General features: G+C 37.3%; 1 protein-coding gene across 4 annotated transcripts in view; it reads right to left on the bottom strand.

Annotated features, from left to right (window-relative positions):
- Window positions 1-24,105, bottom strand: part of MARCHF10 (membrane associated ring-CH-type finger 10) — a 171,043-nt gene that overhangs the window by 55,605 nt on the left and 91,333 nt on the right. For all 4 annotated transcript variants that reach the window (XM_058179553.1, XM_058179552.1, XM_058179554.1 and 1 more), the window contains one exon: window positions 10,043-10,220. In XM_058179553.1, coding sequence (XP_058035536.1) covers window positions 10,043-10,220 — 178 coding nt within the window. The remainder of the gene's footprint in view (window positions 1-10,042; window positions 10,221-24,105) is intronic.

The raw sequence follows: 24,105 nt of genomic DNA, 5'->3' as shown, positions 1-24,105 counted from the left end.
TTTTTATAAACACCAATAAAATCAGTTATCAATAAGATTTAATCAGTCCCAAGATTATATCTCTAAGTCCCCTGAATTTATAGTCCTTGAAAACTATATTTTCCAATATAAGTTTTACATCATCTTAATTATAATAATACCTTTAGATATACAGTACCTTGTCTAGTCTTCCACCTCCTAATCTTAATATATTTATGTTTATAATAAATTCTATTATACATCTATATGTGTGCTATTTTCCCAATTATAACTTTCCACTTATTTCTATTGGTTTTCAATATTGTTACTATATTGCAAAATATTATATTGCTATCCATCATCTTTCAGCCTTTTTAGAATTTCATCATTTATTGATTTTTTTTGGTGATTCTTTTATGTTTCTCTCTTGGAATCCTATGTCTTTCTATCATTTTTACACAGACTGATTGTTCCCTCTGCTTTACTCTTTATCTCCTTCTGCTGCATCTTTTGAATATCCATTATTTTTGAAAGATCTTCCTTTTTTCTCTCTAAGCTATTATAAGCTCTTAAGGGATTGTCTATTTGATTTTTAGTAATTATTATTGCTGCCTTTTACTATTTTTATCTGTTTTTAACTTATTCTTATCTTTTTGTAATTTGTTCTGCTTTGTCCCCTTCACCATTCCTTCTAATTTCTCAGCTGTCTTCTATGTCTTATATTAATCTTTTCCCACCATTTGTTGAGAGCCTTCTACTTTCACATCTTTATCTTTAAATATTCCCATCAACTTCTCATAATTCTTTGTCGCTATTTCTAACCTTTCTTCATAAAACTTTATTGTCTCCTTCTGGGTCATTTTGTAACACATTAATATACCTCTAATATCTCAGTATCCCAATATCTGAAAATTCCAAAAAAAAAATCAATTGTTAATAAGATTTGGTCAATTCCCAAGTTATTCCTCCAAGTCCCCTAAATTTCTAATCCTTAGATGCTACATATTTATGCTTTTCAATCTTTATAATTTCCAATTTACACCTTCCCAATTGTCCAGATTTTAAAGTCTTATTTATTTTTTCTTATTTTTCATTTTTCCCCTGTGATGTTGATAACCCAAATCCAACTTAGCCAATCAAGTTTCTTCAAATGTTTTAAATCCAGTTTTTGCTGTACAGTTCCAATAAAGTTCTAGTGTTTAATTTAATTTGCCTTATGAATCTTCAAAAAGCTCAGTAAATATTACCTAGCATCCAAATCATCTACTAAGATAAAGTCAAGGTCAGGTAGCTCTCCAGATGTTGTTTACTTTCTCTCATCACTTTCCTTTGAATTTTATATATTGCAGTATTCTTCTTCCTCCAGTAGATGGCTCCCCTGCTCCCAATTCCAGCTCAACAGAGTGTAAAAGTCAAAAACAGCTGATTGCTATCCAGTCAGGGGAGTTAAAGATAGAGTTTAGAAAAGCAATTTCTCCCAATAGTCATTTTCACAATGTTGTTTGGCTTTTCCAGATTTTCTGTTTTAAATCATCCTTTAGGTTTTTCTTTTACGTCTAAATCTTTAATCTTCCTCTTAATTCTTAGTCTTTAATCTTTCTCCATAAATACAATTGCTGCTTTTTTAACATTTGGGGATCATTTTTTGGAACTTTTAACTTAAGTTAAATCTCTAAGATAACAGTTGGAAATTTTCTCACCCAGTTTCACTGCTCTGTCCATACACCACTTCAGCACAAGATCTTAGTGTTCTGGTTGTCCCAGCTTGTGACTGACCAAAAATGGCCATCGTCCCTGCTGCTATTTAGGAGAGCTTTCTTTGGATCAACAAGGAAATTGCAGTTTCCTCACGATTGACAAAGCACCTCTCCTTTCTTCACCACCCTTCTAGGCAGGCTTAACCCTGTGGGGTCTCCCAGCAACCAGTTACCGGCTGCATATCATGGAGCCCGGCGGAGCTCTGCCATTTTCCAACCATTCTCACCATGACATCAACCGGAAGTGTTCTCCTTTTTGTAGTCAATCTGTGCTACATTCAGTTGGTCTTCCTTCTCCTGCCGTTTTCCAAAACCATCTTGTCTATTAGGAATTGATCTTTTGTTCCTCTGCTATTGGGGCAGTTTCCTTTCTGTACAGGTGAAAGAGATTGTTTTCAACTAGATGCTCTTGGACTGCATCAGCTATCACATCAGTTAGCAATTTGAAAGTTGTTGGTAAACAAGTAATTGACCTGCAGTTGCCTGGTACTGCCCCTTTTGCTGGATGTTTCATTATCAGGTAGCTTTTCCCAGATGTTAGGCATTCTTCATTTTCACCTCCTTGTAGTATGTTGTTAAACTGCTTGGCAACACCTGGATTTAGACTAGTTAGGTGTTTCAATCAAAACCCATGCAGTTCATCTTCACCTAGTGCTGACCAATTCTTCCTTGCTTTTTTTCTCTGCTGTTATTATTAGTTCTTTCATTTCAACTTCTGCAACTTGTTTTATTTCTTTGGGTTATCACCTATCTGCACTCAGAACTGCACCGTTTCTTCCTTGTCAGGTACTGACTGATTTATTTATTTATTTATTTATTTATTTTGTCACACAGTATATATAAGCATAAGCATGAAATAACTATACAATATATAAGCATATATATAAGTATGAGTATGTAATAACTATATTAATTGGATATAATGAAAGGAAACAATAGGATAGGAATGGTAGGCGGGCTTGTGCTCTTATGCATGCCCCTTACAGACCTCTTAGGAATGAGATGAGGTCAATAGTAGACAGTTTTTGCAATTTGTCCACTGATGGATTGGCAGAAGTGTTTCTGATTGGATTGAAATTGTAGGTTCTGCCTATAATTTGCAATTAGAGTTTCATATCTGCTTATATTTTTGGCCATAGCTGCTTTATTATTTCCAGTGCTTCCTTGATCTTCCTTGTTTCTAAGTGGTATTTCTTAATTAGGTACTCTTTGGTCTTCTTGTTCTTCAGTTTCTTTTCTTTCATCTGTTCTAGCTTGCTTGTGTCTGATCTCAACTTGCTGATCTTATTTTCCAGTGTAATCTTTCTTAACTTGTTGAGACTAAACATTACAGATGTTTAATGAATCTATATTAATTACCAAGCAAGGTAATATTTGAGGTTAATAATAAACCCTATAAACATTCAAGCACTTTAACAAAGACTAATGGCATACAAGGAAACACATAAAAAGCTGTATTTGCGAATTTGGTATATTATTCAATTCCTTGAGAGAAAGATAAAGCAAAACTTCAAGGTGGGGAATGTAGATAGTGGCAATTGTGATGAGGAGAATTTAAATGAACTGATTGACTTTACAGTGCATAGTTATAGAAGGAAATGGCAGAAAAATACAAATCCTTGCTCTGAAAAACTTAGAATCTTTGAACTTTTTGCCATAAAAAGAGGAAGATAGATTTACAAGATGTAACATACACACACTAAAAAGCAGCAGCTTTTACACAAAAACTGGCTTATTTGAGACCGGAGAATCAAATGCAGAGAATATTTTTTGTTTAAAAACTGAGTGTGGTAGAGAGAGAAAAAATAAGAATAACCTTTATTACAATTTGGACTGAATTTTTGATGTGTGTCCTAAGAAGACATGGCTTTCTCTCATCTTTTGCCCATTGGATTATAATTTAATATCTTCACAAATGATTTTCTTTTTCAATCCATTAAATTGCACCTTCGTACCAATAAATTATGCCCCTTATATCTTTTCAACCTGTCTTCCAGTTGTTCCTCTTTAATTCCAGTCTTCTGAGGAAGAAATGGTGGACATTTTCTCGAATAAATTTCGTTTATTTATGTATTAATACTACAAGTTACAAAAATACAAAAGAAAACAGTAGGAAAGATAGGGGAGGGGAAAGACAAGGTAAAAGTGTGGGGGGAAAAGAGAAAAAGAAAGAAAAGGCATTGACTTCTGACTCCCTCTGGTGCAGTAGAATAACATAATAACATTAAACCTCAATTTTTTACTTTTACATAATAACATATACTAGGAAGAAATGGTGAATTGAGGACCATGAAAAGCAAAGCCAATGACTGCAGGAGAATGAAGTAGTGTAGTTCTTTAATCATTTATCTTTATCTTTATTTATTTATTTATTTTGTCACAATAGTATATATAAGCATAAGCATGAAAATAACTATATAATATATAATATAATATCTCAGGAGAAACAGAGGACAGATCACCCACAATTTCTCCAGACAGCTGCTTCTTGTGAGGATACTGCAAGACCGCAGTTTCCAATGAATTTATAACTCTGGGAGATGATGGAACACCCTTCTTGCTCAAACCATAGTCTATGTGTTTGAAAAGACATATTTGCGTATATCTTTTTATAATCACTTTCAGAAATGGCTTATTAACTGCTTTTCAGTTGTTATTATTATTCTTTAGATCAACAAGTTCTATTGCACCAGGTGAATTTTCTTCAATCCTTTGCAAAATAAATTTTAACTACAGTACAGAACTTTTCAAAAATGGGGCAGGAAACAAGCAGCAAAAAAAAACAAACAGTAATTAAAACTTTGATTTTAGAAAGTCACAAGCAGACTAAAGGTTCAGATAAATTTTAAAAAGATCTGGAATTACTTATAAATAATTCTTCCATGTAAAATTGCTCTTATTTTGAATTTTTTAAAAACAATAATAAAAATTTAAAAATTGTATACTAGGGGGAACCAGAAGGAACTGAAGATTATAACTAAAGGAGAACACTTAAATTTGATTTACAATTGCAGAATGAAACAAAATAGCCAGTTGCATATAAGACTATGTATCATATTAGTTCAGAAGTGCATTATGTCTAAGTCTCAGTAGGGTGCTGTGAGTACAGATCTTCTGGCTGAAGGTCACGTGATGGTAGTGGTGGTGGTCAGTCTCTCCCAGCACGCGGATCACGTGATGAGATTCAGGTGTCTGGTTGTCTCTCTTGCACTGCCTGCTGGGTTCTCCTTCCACAGCCTCTGCTCCTTTGTTGATTCCTCTGCTTGCTTCTCTTTCACTCAAACCCTTCTGTCCCTCAGGCTTGCCCCACAGAAGCCTTTTCTATATTCCCTTATCTCCCTCAGGTTTGGCCACAGAAGCCTCTCCTATATTCCCTTATCTCCCACAGGTTTGGCCACAGAAGCCTCTCCTCCCTATCGTCTTCTCTCTCTCTCCCTCTCTCTCCTCTCCTTTTCCCACTAATCTCCCTCCTTTTATCTCCTTTCCTCTCTCCTTGCCTCCTCTTTTTCTCTCTTTCAGGTGCGTCAGTCTCAGGGGCTCAGGCAGAGCTCTGGCATCAGCCCCTGTTCCAGCCTCACCCCCCCCCACATGTGGGCACCCATTGCCCAGCTGGTCTTTGCATGCACATTCATCAACTGGAGCTGCGTGCACTGATTCTGGGGTTTCCCCTGAGCCCTGGGAGCACCACAGCTCCAAATGTCCCCTAGGCTGCATGCTGCTGCTTGGGACAGTGAGACTACTGGAAGTGCCCATCAGCTAGGGCTGCGTGCGCTGATCCCAGGGCCTCAACAGAGCCCCATCAACACTGCAACTCCAGCTGACTCTCCCCCAGACCTGTGTGGCACTGCTGCTGCTTCAGCTCACTCCTCCACTACACACATACAACCTGATCATCTTCCATCCTTTCTCTTTCCTTCCTCCCTTTCCTTCCCTCACCAGCCACTTGCTCTTAGGTAGAGGGCACTGCTGCCACTAATAAGATACCCAAAGAAGCGAGGAGGTAACTATTCAATCACTTTGTCCTACTAGTTTGCTTGCGGGCTAGATCTAAACACATTACAGGCTGGATCTGGCCCATGGGCCTTGAGTTTGACATGTCTGATCTAGAACCCACACAAGAAATTGATGTCATGGAATAATCCACGTTTAAAGATAGCAGAAAACATCTGGGATGACTATGTCAAATACAAGATACTTTGCAATATCTACTTCACAATAGATACATACAACTAAAGCAGATATTTACAAACAACATGGCACAAATGCTTTAGAAAATTAAGAGAAATCTGGAAGAGAGATATCTGAAATCTTAGAATCCTTCAGAGATACAATACTTTAAATAAAATCAACAATTCAATTTTATATAGAATTGTGGAGAGAGAGAGAATATTAGCATTTGTTATATACCTGACTAATGAAATACTACAAATATCAGAAAAATTTACTTATGATTTAAGAATGATATTATCAGAAACAGAATTGTGTATCTAGTGAACTCCTCAAAAGGTTTTTTCAAAAGGTTGGGCATCAATTTTCTCCCATTTTGGACATTCATATGTTCCATGCACTGGTTCAAGATGTCATCAATACATTGGCCTCAAGTATCAAATCACTATTGATGATCAAAGTGACAATCTTTGTCAATCAAAGAATCATTCCTAGTGGTTTCACAAAAATATGTTAAATAGATGACTTCTGTCTGGCAGGAAAATGATAAGATTTAGAGTATTTTACAATGAATAAAATATGGAAAGTTTGAATCTTATAACTTTTAAATTTACTGGGCTCAATAATGGGATTGGCCTCACTAGAAAAAAGTCTGTTCTTTTTGTATGAACTTACTGTATCATTTCTTGCATAATGTACAAAGTGGAAATATGGTATGGAATTTATTCAAGTATCTTGATAAACTATAGATAAGATATAAAGAGGAAGAGAAACAATATTACAAGATTTTCCGACCAGCAGAATCTGAAAAGCAGACCAACACATAAGACTTCTATCCCAGTTGTGTAACCTATCTGTATCATCCTTGAGATGAATGAGTTGCCTAACTGTAGATGTCCTCCAACTGAAGATGTTCCTGAACATGTGGATCTGTAAATGAGCCTCAAGGAAATAAAAATACTGCGATTTGAAGCCTAAGTCACAGGACTTTTAAAGTATCAATTTCTACCAACTTGTGTCTATTTGTATCATGCTCCTTTAATTAGCTAGCTATAGGATATCAACTGAGTTGGCCAAATAGTCTTTTCTATACCTATAACCTTTAGTAAGTTTTGAAATAGCATTTTGCTTCTAACTGGATGATGATGATAGCCATTATTACTACCTTTAATACCAATTAACAACATCTTCCTTCTTCGGTGGACTCAGAAGATGAAAAAAATGCCACATCCATTCTAAACATCTGGATGACTGTGCAACCAACCATAATAGCTATTCTGAGATTCTCCCTAACATACTTCATCCCTACAGCCAATCTTTATCACCTAAGTCTTTTCTCAGTTTTTTTATTATATCCAAGTGTCCTTTACAAGGGTGAGACCCTTGAAGTTCTTCAGTTTAATTTTATTAGTGTTATTCTTGCAGTTACGAAATATATTAAAAATACTTCTTTATATTTAGAGATGAGCTGGCTCTCTGTGGATGCCAGAGCTTGGTATGTTTCTTTAACCTACAGTTAAAGTTAGAATTTCTTTCAATGGGTTTTGATCCAGTGTAAAAACCAGACAACTTTAAGTCAGCCTGTCTAAACATCTATTAACAAAGTCTACTCCCCAGGATTCTGTTCAGAGACCTTCTACCCACTAAGCTATGAAAACATCAAATGTCTTTAGGTAACATATCTGTGACTTTGATGTTTAAATCAGCTTAAATCTGGTTCTAAGCATTACAGCTCATGGGATTTTTTTCAAAAGAGTCAGCCAGCTTCTACTCCATCACATTTCTGAAATTTCATCAGATCTTTGGGCATGTTTGATATACTGCCCTCTGCCACTTCACTAGAATAGTACAAAAATACTATGCCAGTGCATATATCCCCAAGCCTTATGATTCTTTTTATTCTCTCTATAGGGAATCTTGGATAAGTTTCATCTTCTATGCTGAAGAAATTTTCTAGTAGAAAACATGGCTTCTATTTGTTGCTTCTTTTGTCTCACCAGGATCCATATATATCCTCCTGGACTGTTCAATTTTGTGCTTCCATATGTATCATTCATCATTCCTTGTGATTTAAGAACCATGTTATTTTTTAAATTTAAATTTTATTATTTAACACTTATAGTTACATATGTAATGTGTGTATATTTGTGTATGCATGTGTACAGATGTGCATAGTTGTATTTCACTTCTGGTTTCATGGCTGTAGTAAAGACAAAGGAAAGATATTTGTTTCAACATAAACTATTCTCTTTTCTTAAGGTTTCTTGTCAAAGATCAACTTAAGAGAAAGGAAAAGCTCTGGTATATCTTGATGGCCATAAAGCCAGGCAGTCCAGTTTTCTGCATTACACTGTGATCAAATGTATTTAGGAAACATAGAGATCTAGACAGGAGAGGGTAATCTTATTTTACTGTCAAATGTCAGGAAATCATATTAAAAAGGCATTTTACATTAGCCACAACTAGGTAGCACCTTTGCTGGAATCAGTGTTGCCTATGGTTGTGCCTGTTTTCAACAAAGAACTTTATTTTTTATAATTAGATAAGAACCTCTAGGAGAAAACAAGACCTCTGAAACCATTTTGGAAACCATCCAGGTACAGGGCATTTTCACCCTATCTTCTCCTGTAGACCTGGCTAATGACATTTGTCAATTAATGCTCACTAAGGCATAAAGACACAACCATGCATAAACACAGAAGGAAAAAAAGCACACACAGAAAAGCAGGACAGCTGCTGTTGTGCTTACTTGGCTAAAATGAAATGCATATTGGTATGGGATTAAGTTGAAATTTAAAGACTTAGAATTTGTACACAGCATTGTTATATAACTTGCTAATCACTATTTTGTATATGATTTCAATATTTTTTTCCTTTTGGGGAGTATGTTTTATTCTTTTTGCTAGGTTCTGACTGAAGCTTAAATGAATTTTGACTGAGGACTTTTCTTTAGTGTAGACATTAACTAACCCACATACTGGAAAAATGTTGCAATAAAGCCCATTGGACTTCATAGCAAACTTCTCACATGAAATTGTTTAGCGTGTGGCTAATGCACAAAATGTTCTGGCCACCAAAGAATAAAGTGGACTTTTAGGGAAGAGGAGAACTGTCTACCTACCTCAACCTGACATTGCTTTCCAGCAACTACCGGAAGTATGTAAGAGATAGAGAGACAAGAGGGAGAAAGAGGAAGATGCCATTCATACCATTAAAGTCCTCATTGTGTGCCCACCCCATTTATGGTTTATGTTTTGTAAGCAGTTGATTAGTTATGAAAGCACCCAATTATCCTGTGGTAGATGATTTTGGTCAGGAACTTTTGGTGAAAGATGATGTCAAAGACTTGGTTCCAGAGCCACTTGCTTCTAAAGTCTTAGGTGCAGTTGTGATAAAATTCTCATTGTTGTTACCAGATTGTAATGAATATGATATAAGGATAAAATATCAAATGTATGCACAGTAATCATAGTAACCATATTTACATTTACATTTCGTTTGAAAATAAGGCTATATAATCAAAGACCCCTTTGACTCAAACAAAAACTCTCCAATATTATTATCAGATTAAACTTGTTACAGTGACAAAATTATTAAATGCATACCCTACAGTAAGTAGGGTAATATTTTATATATTTGTCACAGTTCAATTTTTAAGGTAGGAGTCCCAACCCCCCAGTCTGTGGACCAGCACTGGCTGCACAAACAAGCAAAGCCTCATCTGCAGGATTCAGGCAGTACACAATACTATGGCCCCCTTTGGTCCACGGAAAAAACTCTCGTTATGGAACCAGTCCCTGGTGCCCAAAAGGTTTAAATGGATTTTGTACATGACTGTTTTCTCCAGGATAATAGACTATATGATTGCTTTTTATCAGAAGACTCTTTTATGCACATATATAACTCACAGTTTCTAATTCAGCCTTATTATAATTTCCTGTTTTGCTTATTTTTACACTTATTGCCTATTGCCCTATTGGCAATAGTCTATTAAAACTATTGATTTTGAGAATAAATGTTTCTTTTGCTGAATCAATGCTTTTGGCCATTGAATGTATTCTTTGCAAACCATCTTTTCTATCATTCCTTAATTTAAAAATATCTTTAGTTCCAATCATGTGCATTACAATTTATTTTCCTGAATATTTTTCCATACATACCTTGCAAATCTTTCTTGGGGCCAGACCCACTTTTTTCATTTTTTTTCATACTTGAGCTTGATTTTTGCTTCTGTTTAACAGATGTTTTGTCAATGGCAGGAAATTTAGCTTCTGATTTATTCCCATGAGATTTTACATTGGATTTTGGATCACTTCCAGAAATTTCATCAGATGGGGTCTGGTAATTTGAAAAGAAATACTTAAATATTAACAATAACATTAATTTTAACAGCCCATATACCAGCATTAGGAGAATTACTTTCTCTTTAGAGGAATTTCTTCCTCTGTTTAATTTCCATTGTGGCAAATGTAATTCTTTCAATCAGGATTATAGCTGGAAAAATTAAGCTTCTTTTCCTCAAATGAAGAAATGTCCTGCCTCTGCCTCTGCAACAGATATTAGTAGCATTAGAAATAGTTTGGCTAAAAAAATTTTTTAATCCTTGTTTATGAAACTACTATAAGTTGGTACATCAGCTGCAGCTCAAGTGCCCAGTCTCCAATGTGGCATCCAAATGCACTGTCTACTAATATTGTCACTGATGTTCATGAGATTAAACCCTGCTATTTTTTAAGACTCTTTGAAGCCAAAATATTAAATTTGAATGTAGCATGCTACAATAATACAGCATCAATTTAATTTCCAAGAATGTCGTTAGAACCCATTTAGATATAAGAAGGATTCTTAAAAAATAAATAAAGTGGCAGTTGCAACCTATTACTGGTATTTATTTAGAAGTGTGTCCACATGTCCAGAAATAAAGGTATGGTAAAATGATAGACAGCATGCCAAGCACTTTTAAGATGTTGAACAGCCTAATAATATTTGCCTTCTATTAAATAACTCTTTTATAACTAATCACATATATATATTTGTTTTCATAGGTTTTCACGGGTATAGGTATGTAGGACTTGGCATTTTCGGGTCTTTTCCCATGTAAGGTTGAGAGTATCTTGGTGACGTTTCGATGAGGTCTCACTCATCATCTTCAGGCTGGTGTCTTCAGCTTCGTGCTTCTCGAGCAAAGAGTGATCGGAGCTGCCATCTCTCTATAAATACTGGTGGGGAGGTGGGGAGTGTTGCTCTGAGCGGATTGGTTGGCTGTGTGGTTACATCTTGATTGGTAGATGGAGTGGGTGTTTGCAGATTGGTCGAGGTGGGGAGTGTTGCTGTGAGCGGGTTGTTTGGCTCTGTGGTTGCATCCTGATTGGTAGATGGAGTGGGTGTTTGCAGATTGGTCGGCTGTTTTGTAGCATCCTGTGTGGGTGTGGTCCTGGTCAGAAGCCAGACCATGCTGACACCACTGGCTGCTGTGCCCGCCTCTGATCCCCACACAAATATGCTTAAAAAGTAGAGAGAAGCCTCTACTCAAATTCAAAAGATATCCAAGTATGTTGCAACAAAAATTACAGTGTTTTTAAAAAAATACTCTTATAAATATTACTATTCAAATTTCCTGTTCTAGAAAATTCATTCCAAAAGAACTGTCCTGGAGCTGCCTTGGTGCTCATATCCTTTGACTCTTACTCTCTCAAACAGGGCCACTTGGAAAAAGCTTGGAGGACATATGCACCTCCATATTACCATGTTTCCTCGAAAATAAGACCCTGTCTTATATTTTTTTAACCCTGAAAAAGGCACTTGACCTTATTGCCATGCGTTTAAAAGCCCGATTGGGTTTATTATCAGGGGATGTCTGATGTCCCTTGTTGGGGGAAACAAGGTATTAAATCTGTGCATCAGAACAAGACAGTAAGGATCAGAATGAGCAAAACAAGTTCTCCTACCATAATATATTAGAATGAAAGAAACCAGTAAAAACCATTCAAAGGAGGATCTCTCTTCGGAAAGGCTTTGGACCCTATCCTGGTAGAACGAAGGGACAAAAAGAAGATGCTTCCGCAAGTCTACCGATGGACAGATAGACAATCCTACTTTCCCTCTCACAGGCAGTCCTTTCGAGCTCCTGCATCTGGATTCCAGAATCCAGGTTACCAAAGATCCTTTCCTCAGTCCACGGATAGATCTCTGGACAGGCAGTCATTCAGGGACCGATTTCATATATCGCAAACCAGACATCCTTTTCGAGATACTGGACACTGTCCTTACTGCCGAACCACGTGATGGTTCCGAAGGAAACACCCTTGGCGGTCGTCTGCTCAGGTTTGCCTCAGCCTGGCAAGAAACAACCACAGACGCCTGGGCTTTACAGACCGTGTCTCTCAGTCTTACCTTGGAGTTCATTTCCGAACCTCCAAGAAGATTCATACAATGTTCAGTACCCAGAGACGCCACCTAAAGATCTCTAATCCAGCACTTACTGTCAATTCAAGCAATCAAACCAGTGCCCCTTCAACATCAAGGGTTCAGCTTCTATTCGATTCTTTTTCTGGTACAAAAGAAGTCGGGAGGCAGCAGGGCCATACTTGATTTAAAGAAGCTCAACCTGCATGTCAAATACAAGCGCTTCAAAATGCTCTCCCTGCATACAATTCTAGGCTGCATACGACAGGAGATCTATTAACATCTATAGATCTCCATGGGGACTTCTGGTGGCACTGCTTCATTGATGGCGGTCTTTTTTAGACCGCCAGCCCTGTGATGCCAGACAGTGCAAATCAGCTGTCTGGCAGCTCGAAAACCTTTCCCTCGGGTGAAGAGGGAAAGGTGAGCAATCGAGCTAAGGTAGAGCCCCCCAGAAAGCCCCAGGATGATACTGGAGGCTTGAGGGTGAGGGCTCCCTCCTAAGCTTGTCAAGCTCCGGATCCGGGATGCCTCTGCAGGAAAGCAGAGCAAAACGCTGCAACCCACATCTGCGATCAATATTGAATCTGGAATGGATTTTTAAGCAGACAGAGCAAAATTAGGAGTACCGGCAGTTGCAACTATCAAATTTTAACTCCTCAGTCATAGTATATTTTTAAAAAAATGATCTAAGAAGAAGACAGGAAATGGCGTCTTTGTTGTAACAAGGCGTGAAAATAAAAGTTAAAGGAAGTGCTAGTTAAAGCTGTCAGCGCTGAAGTTACGCGAAGAGATTAAGCCATGGAATGATTTTAATTAATTTGATTAATTTAATTACAATGCTTAAGAGAAGATCTGAAGATTTCCTCTTTTTTTTCTTTTTCTTTTTGTAGAGTTTAAAGTTTAACAGAAAATGGCTTTTAAACAAACAAAGTTAAATGTTTCTAAGGACGCTGAAGCTTTGCCAGTTCAAATACACAAGCTAAAAGAAGATATGAAAGAATATCTAAAGGGTTTAATAGATCAAAAATTTAGTGAAATAGAAAAAGAAATATTGGAACTTAAAAACATAGTGGAATCCCAAAATAAGGATATGAGTGAAAGTGTGTTGGTAGTATCTCAATGTTTTTCAAAAAGTATGATTCAGTTGGATGAAAGAATGGAAGAAACTGATCAAGTTAATTTGAATTTGGAAAAGAAAATAGAGGAGATTCAGAATAATTAAATTAATTTGAATCTGGAAAATAAAATAGAGGAAACTGAAAAAACAATATTGGAACTTAAAAGTACGGTGGCAGCTTGGAATAAGGATATGAGTGAAACTGGCAGCTTTTCAATGTTTTTCAAAATACGTGATTCAGTTGGATGAAAGAATGGAAGAAATTAATCAAGCTAATTTGAATTTGGAAATGAAAATACAGGAGGTTCAGAGTAATCAAGTTAATTTGAATTTGGAAAATAAAATAGAGGAAGCTCAGAGTAAAATGGATAGGGCGGATGAAGAAATTGTTATATTGCAATATAGATTGATGGCGTATGCCTTGAGAGTTAGAGGATTAAAGGAAAATAAGCAGGAGAATTTAAAAGAGATTTTTATACAGGCTTTTACACATATAATTGGAGAATACCCAGTAGATTTTGAAGCCCATACTGAAAAAATTTACCAAGTTAATTCTTGGATTGCTAGACAAAGGCAGCTACCAAGAGATGTTGTGGTTTATTTCAAACCAAGAAGATTAGGAATGGAATTTTACAAGCATTTTATAAAAATAAAATGAAAATATTAGGACAAGATGTATTAGTGATGAAAGAAATTCCTCCTAAAATGTTAAGAAATAGAAAGGAGTTTTACCTTTTTGGTGGATGAACTTAGAAAACATCAGATACAGTATAGATGGGATGTTCCAGCTGGACTAATAGTGAATTATAAAGGAAGAAAGTTTCGTCTTAGTACAGTTTTCAAAGCAAGAGATTTTTACAATAAAGTATTAAAGGCTGGAAATCTTTTATTGCTAGAAGCTAAGATGAGAACAGAAGTGGAGATGGCAAAAAGCTGGGAGAAAGAAGTAAAACAAACACAAGATAAAGTTGGGCTTGTAGTTACTGAAGAAGAAATAGTGGGAAAAGTAGGGAGGTATAAAGAGGAAACAAGAAACAGTTTTAAGCGAAAAGAGTTTTTTTCTTATGGGAAAGGATAAATTATAATTGACATTGAATATAATATAAGAAGAAAGGTTAATTTATATAATGGTTTTTGTAAGAATAGTTATTTGGAATTTGTAAAAAATTTAGTATTTGTTTGAATTTATAATTTCAATGTTGGAGATATGATTGTAATGATATTATTTGTTTATATATGGTTGAATTATTAACAACTGAATTATTTGATTTGGGAGTGCCTTGATAAAAACAGAACAAGAAATGGATTCAATTAGGGAATGTATGAAAAATGGTTATAAAATATTTGGTAATTTATAGTGACGGAAATATGGGGAACAATTAGGACTAAATGTAAATGGTACTGTTTGAATTTATAATCTGAAGGTTTGGTAATTTTATAGTGATGGAAATATGGGGAAGAATCTGGATTAAAGTTACATGGTATTGTTTGAATTTATAATTTAAATGCTTGAGTGATTGTAGTATTGTAAATCATTTTAGATAAAAATAGATTTGGGGTTAAATAAGGTAATGATAATAATAGAATAAGAAATGGAGTATTAAGGATTGAAAAATGATATTATTTGTTATTATGTATGGTAGATTTATAAACTTGGTGAATTATATTTATTTATTTATTTATTTTGTCACAACAATATACATAAACTTCACACAAAATGGTTATATAGTATATAAACATATATATGAGGAAATATGAGGAAGTATAAGCATATATGTAAAAGAATAAAAAACAATAGGACAGGAACGGTAGGCACGTTTGTGCTATTATGTATGCTCCTTATAGTCCTTTTAGGAATGGAGTGAGGTCAATAGTAGAAAGTTTTTGGTTAAAACTTTTGGGATTATGAGAAGAGACCACAAAGTCAGGTAATGTGTTCCAAGCACTGATAATTCTGTTATAGAAGTCATATTTTCTGCAATCTAGGTTGAAGCGGTTAACATTAAGTTTAAATCTATTGGTTGCTCTTGTATTATTGTAATTGAAGCTGAAGTAGTCTTTAACAGGAAGGACATTACAATAGATGATTCTATGAGTGAAACTTAGGTCTTGTCGAAGGCGACGGAGTTCTAAGTTTTCTAAACCTAGGATTTCAAGTCTGGTGGCATAAGGTATTTTGTTGTTTTCAGAGGAGTGGAGAACTCTTCTTGTAAAATATTTCTGGACATGTTCAATTGTATTGATGTCAGAAATGTGGTGTGGGTTCCAGACAGGTGAGCTGTATTCAAGGATTGGCCTAGCAAATGTTTTATATGCTCTGGTTAGTAGTGTAGTGTTTTTGGAAAAGAAGCTACGCAAGATTAGGTTTACAACTCTTAGAGCCTTTTTTGCTATGTAGTTGCAGTGGGCTTTGGCACTTAGATCATTTGATATGAAAAATCCAAGGTCTTTAACAGGGTGGGGGTCATCTGTAAGGTAATGTCCATCAAGCATGTACTTAGTGTTTGGGTTCTTTTTACCAATATGTAAGATAAGATATTATGAAGAATAATGAGGAGTAAATTGACTCTAAATCTAATATCGGCAGTTGGGCTTTCGTTACTGAAACATTGGAAGATGGAATACTATTTATTGTTGAAGGTTCAACTAATTTTAATGGATTTAAGAGAGAAAGTAGAAACTTTAGCGTACTCAAAAGAATGTCTACGAAAGAATATTCTCAGTATATTTGAAGACTACTGGAAATATACTCAGCATATTTGAAGACTACTGGAATGGAAAAACTGGATTGATTATATTCAAATCAAATATTAACTGAAGTATCAAATAGTTTATGAGTGATTGTAAGAATTGTATTGTATTAATGTATTTGTTTATATGGGAAATGGGAGTTAAGGTTTCAAAGGGGAGAGGAGAGATTATGGATTATGGTTTATTGAAGTAATTTAGTTTATGATTGTTAGATGCAATACCCTGTATTTTGCTCTGGGAAGTCTCGGGGGGGGGGGAAGGGTGTAGGGAAGAGGTAAAGGGAGAGGGAGGAGGGTGGGGGGAATGGGGGGAATTAATTGGTAAAAAAGTTTTGTAAAACTTTTTCAATAAAAAAAAAACATCTATAGATCTCCGGGAGGCATGTGCCCATCAGACCATCAAACCGAAGATATCTCCGGTTTTGTTATGTGGGGAATCATTTTCAATACCGTGCAACGCTTTTCGGACTGTCTTCTGCCCCAGAGACGTTCACGAAACTTCTAGATGTGGTGGCGGCACATCTGAGGGCAAGACCCATTCATCTCTTGTGCTATCTCAACGACATCTTGATAATGTCGTCCTCCCATCATCAAGCATTTCTGGATCTCCAAATCATGATTCGATCTCTTCAAGATCACAGGTTCACAGAGAATTGGAAGAAAAGTCATCCGACTCCCTCCACCTCCCTAGTACATCTGGGTGCTCAGATCAACACTCAGATCTGTTTTGTATTTCTCTCCAGGAAGCGTCTATCCAGCATCCGTACCACTGTACAACAAGTCAGATCTTGTTCATGTGTCCCCTTGTTGCTACTATCTCAACTGTTGGGAAAAATGATATCTTGCATAGCCATTGTACCTTGGCAAGACTTCACTTCTGTCCTCTCCAGTGGCTTCTCTTACCCAGCCAAAGGAAAGGCCTCAGCAGCTCCACCAAACGGATCCGGATTACTCCAATGGTTCACAAGTCCTTGGAGTGGTGGACATTACGAACCATAGAGAAGGAAAATTCTTTCAGGGAACATCCCTGTCTCATTTTGACCATGGACACCAGTCCCTTCGGCTGGGTGCCCACCTACAATCCCAGGTAACCCAGGGTCATTGATCATCAACCGATCTCCTCAACGACATCAACTGGCTAGAATTGAGAGCTGCTCACCTGGCGTTATGTCATTTCAAACCACAGGTGTCAGGTCATCATGTGCTGTTTTTGACGGACAACATTACAACAAAGACACACGTAAACCACCAGGGAGGGACATGCTCAAAGGCGCTGATGAAGGAAGCACAGGCATTGGGATTGTGTGCAGAGAAACACCTCCTATCACTGCAGGTGAGTCACATCTCCAGGATGATCAGCACTCATTTTTTTATTATTTATTTTTATTTATTTATTTATTTACATTTATATCCCGCCCTTCTCCGAAGACTCAGGGCGGCTTACAGTGTATAAGGCAATAGTCTCATTCTATTTGTATATTTTACAAAGTCAACTTATTGCCCCCCCCAACAATCTGGGTCCTCATTTTACCTACCTTATAAAGGATGGAAGGCTGAGTCAACCTTGGGCCGGGCTTGAACCTGCAGTAATTGTAGGCTGCTGTGTTCTAATAACAGGCTTCTTACCAGCCTGAGCTATCACGGCCCTTCAGTCAGGCAGACTGGTTGAGCTGGAAAACCATCAATCACGCAGAATGGCAGCTTTACCCACATCTCTTTCAACAAATCATGGACAGATTCGATATCCCGGTAATGGATCTTTTTGCAAGCCCAGTCAATGCGCATCTTCCATGGTTCTATACCAGGTTCCAGACACCAGGAGCCAAAGGCACTGATGCCCTCAGATGCCACTGGCCATAGGGCCTATTATATGCCTTCCCACTGACCCCGCTCTTACCCAGAGTCATTAGGAAGGTTCTAGACACGGGGGCAAAAGTCCTTCTTGTGGCACCTCACTGGCCCCGGCGATCTTGGTTCGCGGATCTCATGGAATCTATCTGTTTCCCCACCATGGAGGATTCCAACCGACAGGATGTCACTGTGCCAGGAAGCCATAATACATTCAGATCCGCAATGGCTCCAATTAGCTGTATGACATTTGAACGGGAGATATTGCAGCAGGAATGTTTCTCTGGAGATGTAATCAACACCATTTTGGCATCTTGTCATCCATCGACGTCATGTATCTATGATGCAACGTAGGCCGCATTCTGTCGTTGGGGTCTCCAACAACACATCGACCTGATATCAGCAACCATACCACACACTCTGCAATTTCTATAGGATGGGTTAACCTCTGGTTTAGCGGTTAACACCCTCCGAAGACAAATTGCTGCCCTGGCAACGGTTATACCTGGGAAAGGAGGTGACTCTCTTGCTCACCATTCAAGGGTACATAGCTTCCTGAAGGGAGCATCCAATATATGACCTCCTCCAGTACATAGATATCCCTCCTGGGATTTGTCACTTGTATTACAGGCTCTCACATCTCCTCCATTCGAGCCTATGGACACTACTAGCTTTAAGCTGATGACATTTAAGGTAGCTTTTCTCATAGCTATCACATCGGCTCGACTGAATTATCTGACTGAATTATCTGACTGAAACTGACTGAATTATCCATCTGCAAGGAACTCTGTATTTTTTATCCTGATAGAATGGTGCTCCGTCTGGATCCCACGTTTGTACCTAAAATCAACTCCTGGTACCATAGGGCCCCGGAGGTCATTCTTCCGGATTTTTGTCCACATCCGACAGATCCTAGAGAATGACTCTGGCATTCCCTAGATGTATGCAGAGCTCTGCACAAATACATTGACTGTACCACATCTTTTCAATGAATGGAATCATTATTTGTATCTTTCAAGCCTAGTTCCTTGGACACTAGAGTGTCTCCTTCTACCATCAGTCACTGGATAAAAACCTGCATATCTATGGTTTACAACCAAAAGGTCAGGCCCCGACCACCTGGCATCACAGCCCATTCAACAAGAAGGGTGGGACTTCGGCAGCTTGTGCCACTCACGCTTCAATACTTGAAATATGTAAGGCAGCTACCTGGACTTCGCCCTCTCCCTTCATACAAAATTATAAGATTGACAAATTTGCCTCAGCTTAGGTGGCCTTTAGACGGAGAGTGTTACAGCAGGTTCTTCAGACCGAGAGGACCCTGGACTCTACCACTTCCCACCCCGGAGATACTTAGTTTGGGTATATCCCACTGCTTGGACTCTCTAAGCAGAGCACCAGAGAAGGAACCTTGTGCTTACCTGAAGGTTCTTTCTGGATGCGCTGCGTGAGAGTCCAAACCCTCCCTCCTTTAAGTTCAACAGGTCCAGGGTCTGGGAGTGAGTGTGTTTTTCTCATTATAGGTGTCATCTTCTCCAGATCCAGACCTTGTTAACAAACTGAAGCTCCAAAGGAGGATGGAGGAGTGTTTATGCAAATTTAACTCAGTCTCTGGCCAATCGGATGAGATTAAACCCACTGCTTGGACTCTCACGCAGCGCACCCAGAACGAGCCTTTAGGTAAGCACAAGGTTCCATCTGTATGAAACCGATGAATGCATGAAGGGAAAGAATTATGTAATTTTAATTACAATTCAGAGGCTAAAATGTATGTCATTAAGTGTAGGTCAGTACCACTTGGTTGGCTAGGTAAATCTCAAAGGAATCTATAGGAAATTATATTTGAATATTACAGATAGTTTTTATTTAGTAACTGATTTGTTTAGCAACTTCAGTTTCCACAGCAATGAAAAAGAAACTCCTCACATTTATAACTGTCACAGATTTGTAAAGCAGAGTAAAACTGAATTAAAATCATAAACAGAGTTGTGGTTTTACATAGAAACTTCACTTAATGATCAAGTTGCAGTCTCAATTGCAGTCACTAAATGAGAACTACCTATATGTTCCAATGAATGGTGATAATGAATAAACTGGATATGATTTTGGGGGGAAATTTCACCATGTTATGAACAAATATGATCAAAGGACTTTACATGAATGGATATGTGACAATAAGAGAAAAAACTACAGCAAAGGCAATTTGGAGACCTAAGAATTAAACTACTAGATTGTGCTTTACATGGGACTGCCTTTAAATAATTCTCTGAGATTATTCCAGAATGAAACAGGCCATTTAGCACTTGGCATTGTGATTATGTTATACCTGCGTTATGGAGATTGGACTGATTACCATTTGGTTTCCAATTCAAAGTGTTGCTTTTGATCCATAAAATCTGTTATGTATTTATTTATTTTGATTTTATTTATTTATTTTGTTACAACAATATATATAAGTATCATACAAAAAGATTATATAGTATATAAACATATATATGAGTTAATATTAGGAGGTATAAGCATATATATAAGGGCCGGATAGCTCAGGCTGGTAAGGCCTGTTATTAAGAACACAAAGCCTGCAATTACTGCAGGTTCAAGCCCGGCCCAAGGTTGACTCAGCCTTCCATCCTTTATAAGGTAGGTAAAATGAGGACCCAGATTGTTGGGTGGGGGGGCAATAAGTTGACTTTGTAAAAATATACAAATAGAATGAGACTATTGCCTTATACACTGTAAGCCGCCCTGAGTCTTCGGAGAAGGGCGGGGTATAAATGTAAACAATATATATATATATATATGTAGATCTTTGGTTATTCGGGTTTTCTCCCGCGTAAAATTGGAAGTGTCTTGGCGACGTTTCGACGAAGTCTCATTCGTCATCTTCAGGCTTCAGCTTCGTACTTCTGGGAGCAATGTGTGACTGCAGCTGTTTCTTCCTTTTTAACTGCTAGTGGGGGTTTGAACTGATTGGGTGGGAGCTTGGCTGTACTCTGATTGGATGGGGTTTTTTTGGTGCTCTGGTTGGCTGGGGGTGTGTCCTCTTTGGGTGGGGGCTTGGGAATCCTTTGTTGTTAGATGCTAAGTTAACTGGTTTGGAAATGATGGAAAATAGAATGGGAGAGGGGAGGAATGTTTAAGATGTGAATAGGATGATTATGGTTAATTTTTGGAATTGATCTGTTTAGGATATAAATTATAGGATTTGTGTTATTTGCTATTTGTATGGTATAAATCTATAGGATGATATTACTCAATTGTGAAGGTTGGAAAGTGAAATTTATGAATTCAGATAATGTGGATGTAATGATTTTAATTGTTTACTGTTATATTGTGGATGTAGTCTAAATGATTATTTGCTTGATATTTGATTGATGGAGTAGTATTGGAAGATTGAATATTAAATCTTGAAAACCTGAATTTGAGAAGCTGGATTGTAATTTAAGAAATGGATTTATGAAATCTGAAGGAATATACAAGTGGGCGGGGGGAAAAAATTTGAACTTTAGAAGATGGACTAATTTTTAAAATGGACTATAAGACTATAAGAAGAATGGACATTAAATGTTATGGCAATTGAAGAAATATATAAGTGATAAAAATTTGAGTTCGAGAAGATGGACTGTAATGTGAGAAATGGACTTATGAAATTTGAAGGAATATACAAGTGGGAAAAGAAAAAAATTGAATTTGAGAAGATGGATTAATTTTAAAAAATGGACTGTAAGAAGTTGGTATTGTTTCTTTTCCTTTTTTTATTATTCTTTCCTATCTTTTTTATTTTTATTGTGAGGGGATCTATAGTTTTAAATTTTTTTAAGGTGGGAGGTTATGTATATTTTGTATACTTTAGCTTGTGATTGTTGGTTATAATACCCGGTATTTGCTCTGGGAAGTCTGGGGGGGGGAAAGGGGAGGGGGGAGGGGGGAAAATGAATCAACAAGTGATATATGGACTGATTATTAATGTACAGTAATTTTTGAAGATATGAAATTAAAAAATTTAAAATGATATTGGGGATGCTCGACTGCCATTTCGGGAAGAAAAGGAGAGAGGAGTAGAAGGAGGGAAGAAAGTAGATAGGAAAGTGTAGAGAAGGAGAAGGGGAATAAGAGGGTTAGATAGGGTGGAAGAAGGGAGGAGTGGAGAAGGAGGAGAGGAAGTAGTAAAGTGAAGGGGATGAAGGATAAGGGAAAGTAGTAGAGGGTAGAGAGGGATTTTGAAATTTGCTACATAGCCTTTTTTGTTTCTTTTCCAGAGGGATTTTTGTTTATAAGGTTGTAGTTGGCCTTTTTTGAAGTTGTAGTTAGGAATACTATTGTTATGACGATTTAAGCAAGGACGTATATTGAGACGAAAGTCAATCATGCAGTGGTCACTGTTGGAAAAAGGTTCTTTAATTTGTAGTCCATAAATTGAGTTTGAGTTGTTGCAGAAGATGAGGTCAAGGCAGTTGTTGAGTCTTGTATTGTTAGTTACATGTTGTTCAAGACCTAGGTTTGTAACAGCATTGTATAGTGTAATATGGATTGGATCAGTTGTACATTCAATAGTTATCCAGTTAATGAGAGATAGATTTAGGTCACCCAGGAAGATGAGAGGATATGGGCAAGAGATAGCCCATGTTAGCAGTGAGATTAACATATTTGCATGAGTAATGTCATAGTCAGGGGCTCTGTAGCATAGTAAGAATCGAAGAATGGTGTTAAGGGATAGGATGCATACAATAGTTTCAGAAAAAGAAAGTTTATGTGCAACTTGGATATTTTTTAGATTCAGTGACTTTTTGTAAAAGATAGCCACTCCACCACCTCTTCGGTTTTCTCGATCTGATCAATAAACTTGATATTCTTTGTTTGAGACAATGGAATCAGGAAGGGATGAGTTCAGCCATGTTTCACAAACAAATATGATATCAAATGTACCACTGTTTAACAAGAGGATAAATTCAGGTAATTTGTTAACAATGCTTCTTGCATTTATCAATTTGCATTTGAGATCTGTAGTGATTGGTGTTGAAGAGGTAAGGGGCGTGCATACCTAGTTTTGGATGTTAGTTGGTTGGGGGTTGTGTACAACAGGTGGTTGTATAGGTGGTTGGATGGGTGGATGGATGTTTTGGGAGGTGAGTGTTTGGATGTTGGGTACTTGACTGTTTGTTGAGATGTTTGGTTGAATGGTTGGTTGGGTGGCTGGTTGGATGGTAGTTTGGCTGGTTGGTTGGATGGCTGGTTGGATGGTTGGTTGGATGGATTGTTGGATGGCTGTTTGGATGGTTGGTTGGATGGATGGTAGGGTGATGGGTACTTGATTGAATATTGGGATGGCTGGTTGATTGTTTTGGGTGATAGGGGGTTTGGAGGTGATTTTTGTGATATTTTGTGATATTTGCACATGTGTACCTAAAAATTGCTTACTCTAATTTGAATTGGTCTAAGCCAGTGGTTCTCAACCTTTATAGTGCTGCGACCCCTTTAATACAATTCCCCACGATGTGGCGACCCCTTTAATACAATTCCCCATGATGTGGCGACCCCAACCATAAAATTATTTTCGTTTTAAATTTATCGCGCCTGAAGCTGTACTGGCTAGTGATTGGGAGTGATTGCAGCTGGCTTGAGAGGAAGACATCAGAGCAAAGATTTCTCTCTTTTTTTAATTCATTGCGCCTGAAGCCGAATTCGGCTAGTGATTTGAAGAGCCGGCAGCTGGCTTGTGGAGTCAACCATTGGAGCGCGATTCTTCGACTCGCAAGTATACTTCCCATATTTCCAATGGTCTTAGGCGACCCCTGGCAAATCGTCATTCGACCCCCAAGGGGGTCCCGACCCACAGGTTGAGAACCGCTGGTCTAAGCTCTCATCTAGAAAGAAATTGCTCTTATTTCTCCACTTGTAAGAAGTAAACAGAGCTGAAGTCAGGAGATGCATCTATTCAGTTTTGTGCAAATATGAACTTGAGGGTTGATGGCTGAATATGATAAAAAACATGGAAGTAAACTATGCATGAAAATAAGTGAAATGCTTAACAAATGGTTCACAGTGCCAAGCAGGGATATACTATCTAGATTGTTAAATATGTTTATAGATAAATGTACAT

This window comes from Ahaetulla prasina, chromosome 4 (assembly GCF_028640845.1).
Source record: "Ahaetulla prasina isolate Xishuangbanna chromosome 4, ASM2864084v1, whole genome shotgun sequence".
Taxonomy (NCBI): domain Eukaryota; kingdom Metazoa; phylum Chordata; class Lepidosauria; order Squamata; family Colubridae; genus Ahaetulla; species Ahaetulla prasina.
The sequence above is the reverse complement of the archived record's forward strand: the minus strand, read 5'-3'. Positions and strand labels throughout refer to the sequence as shown.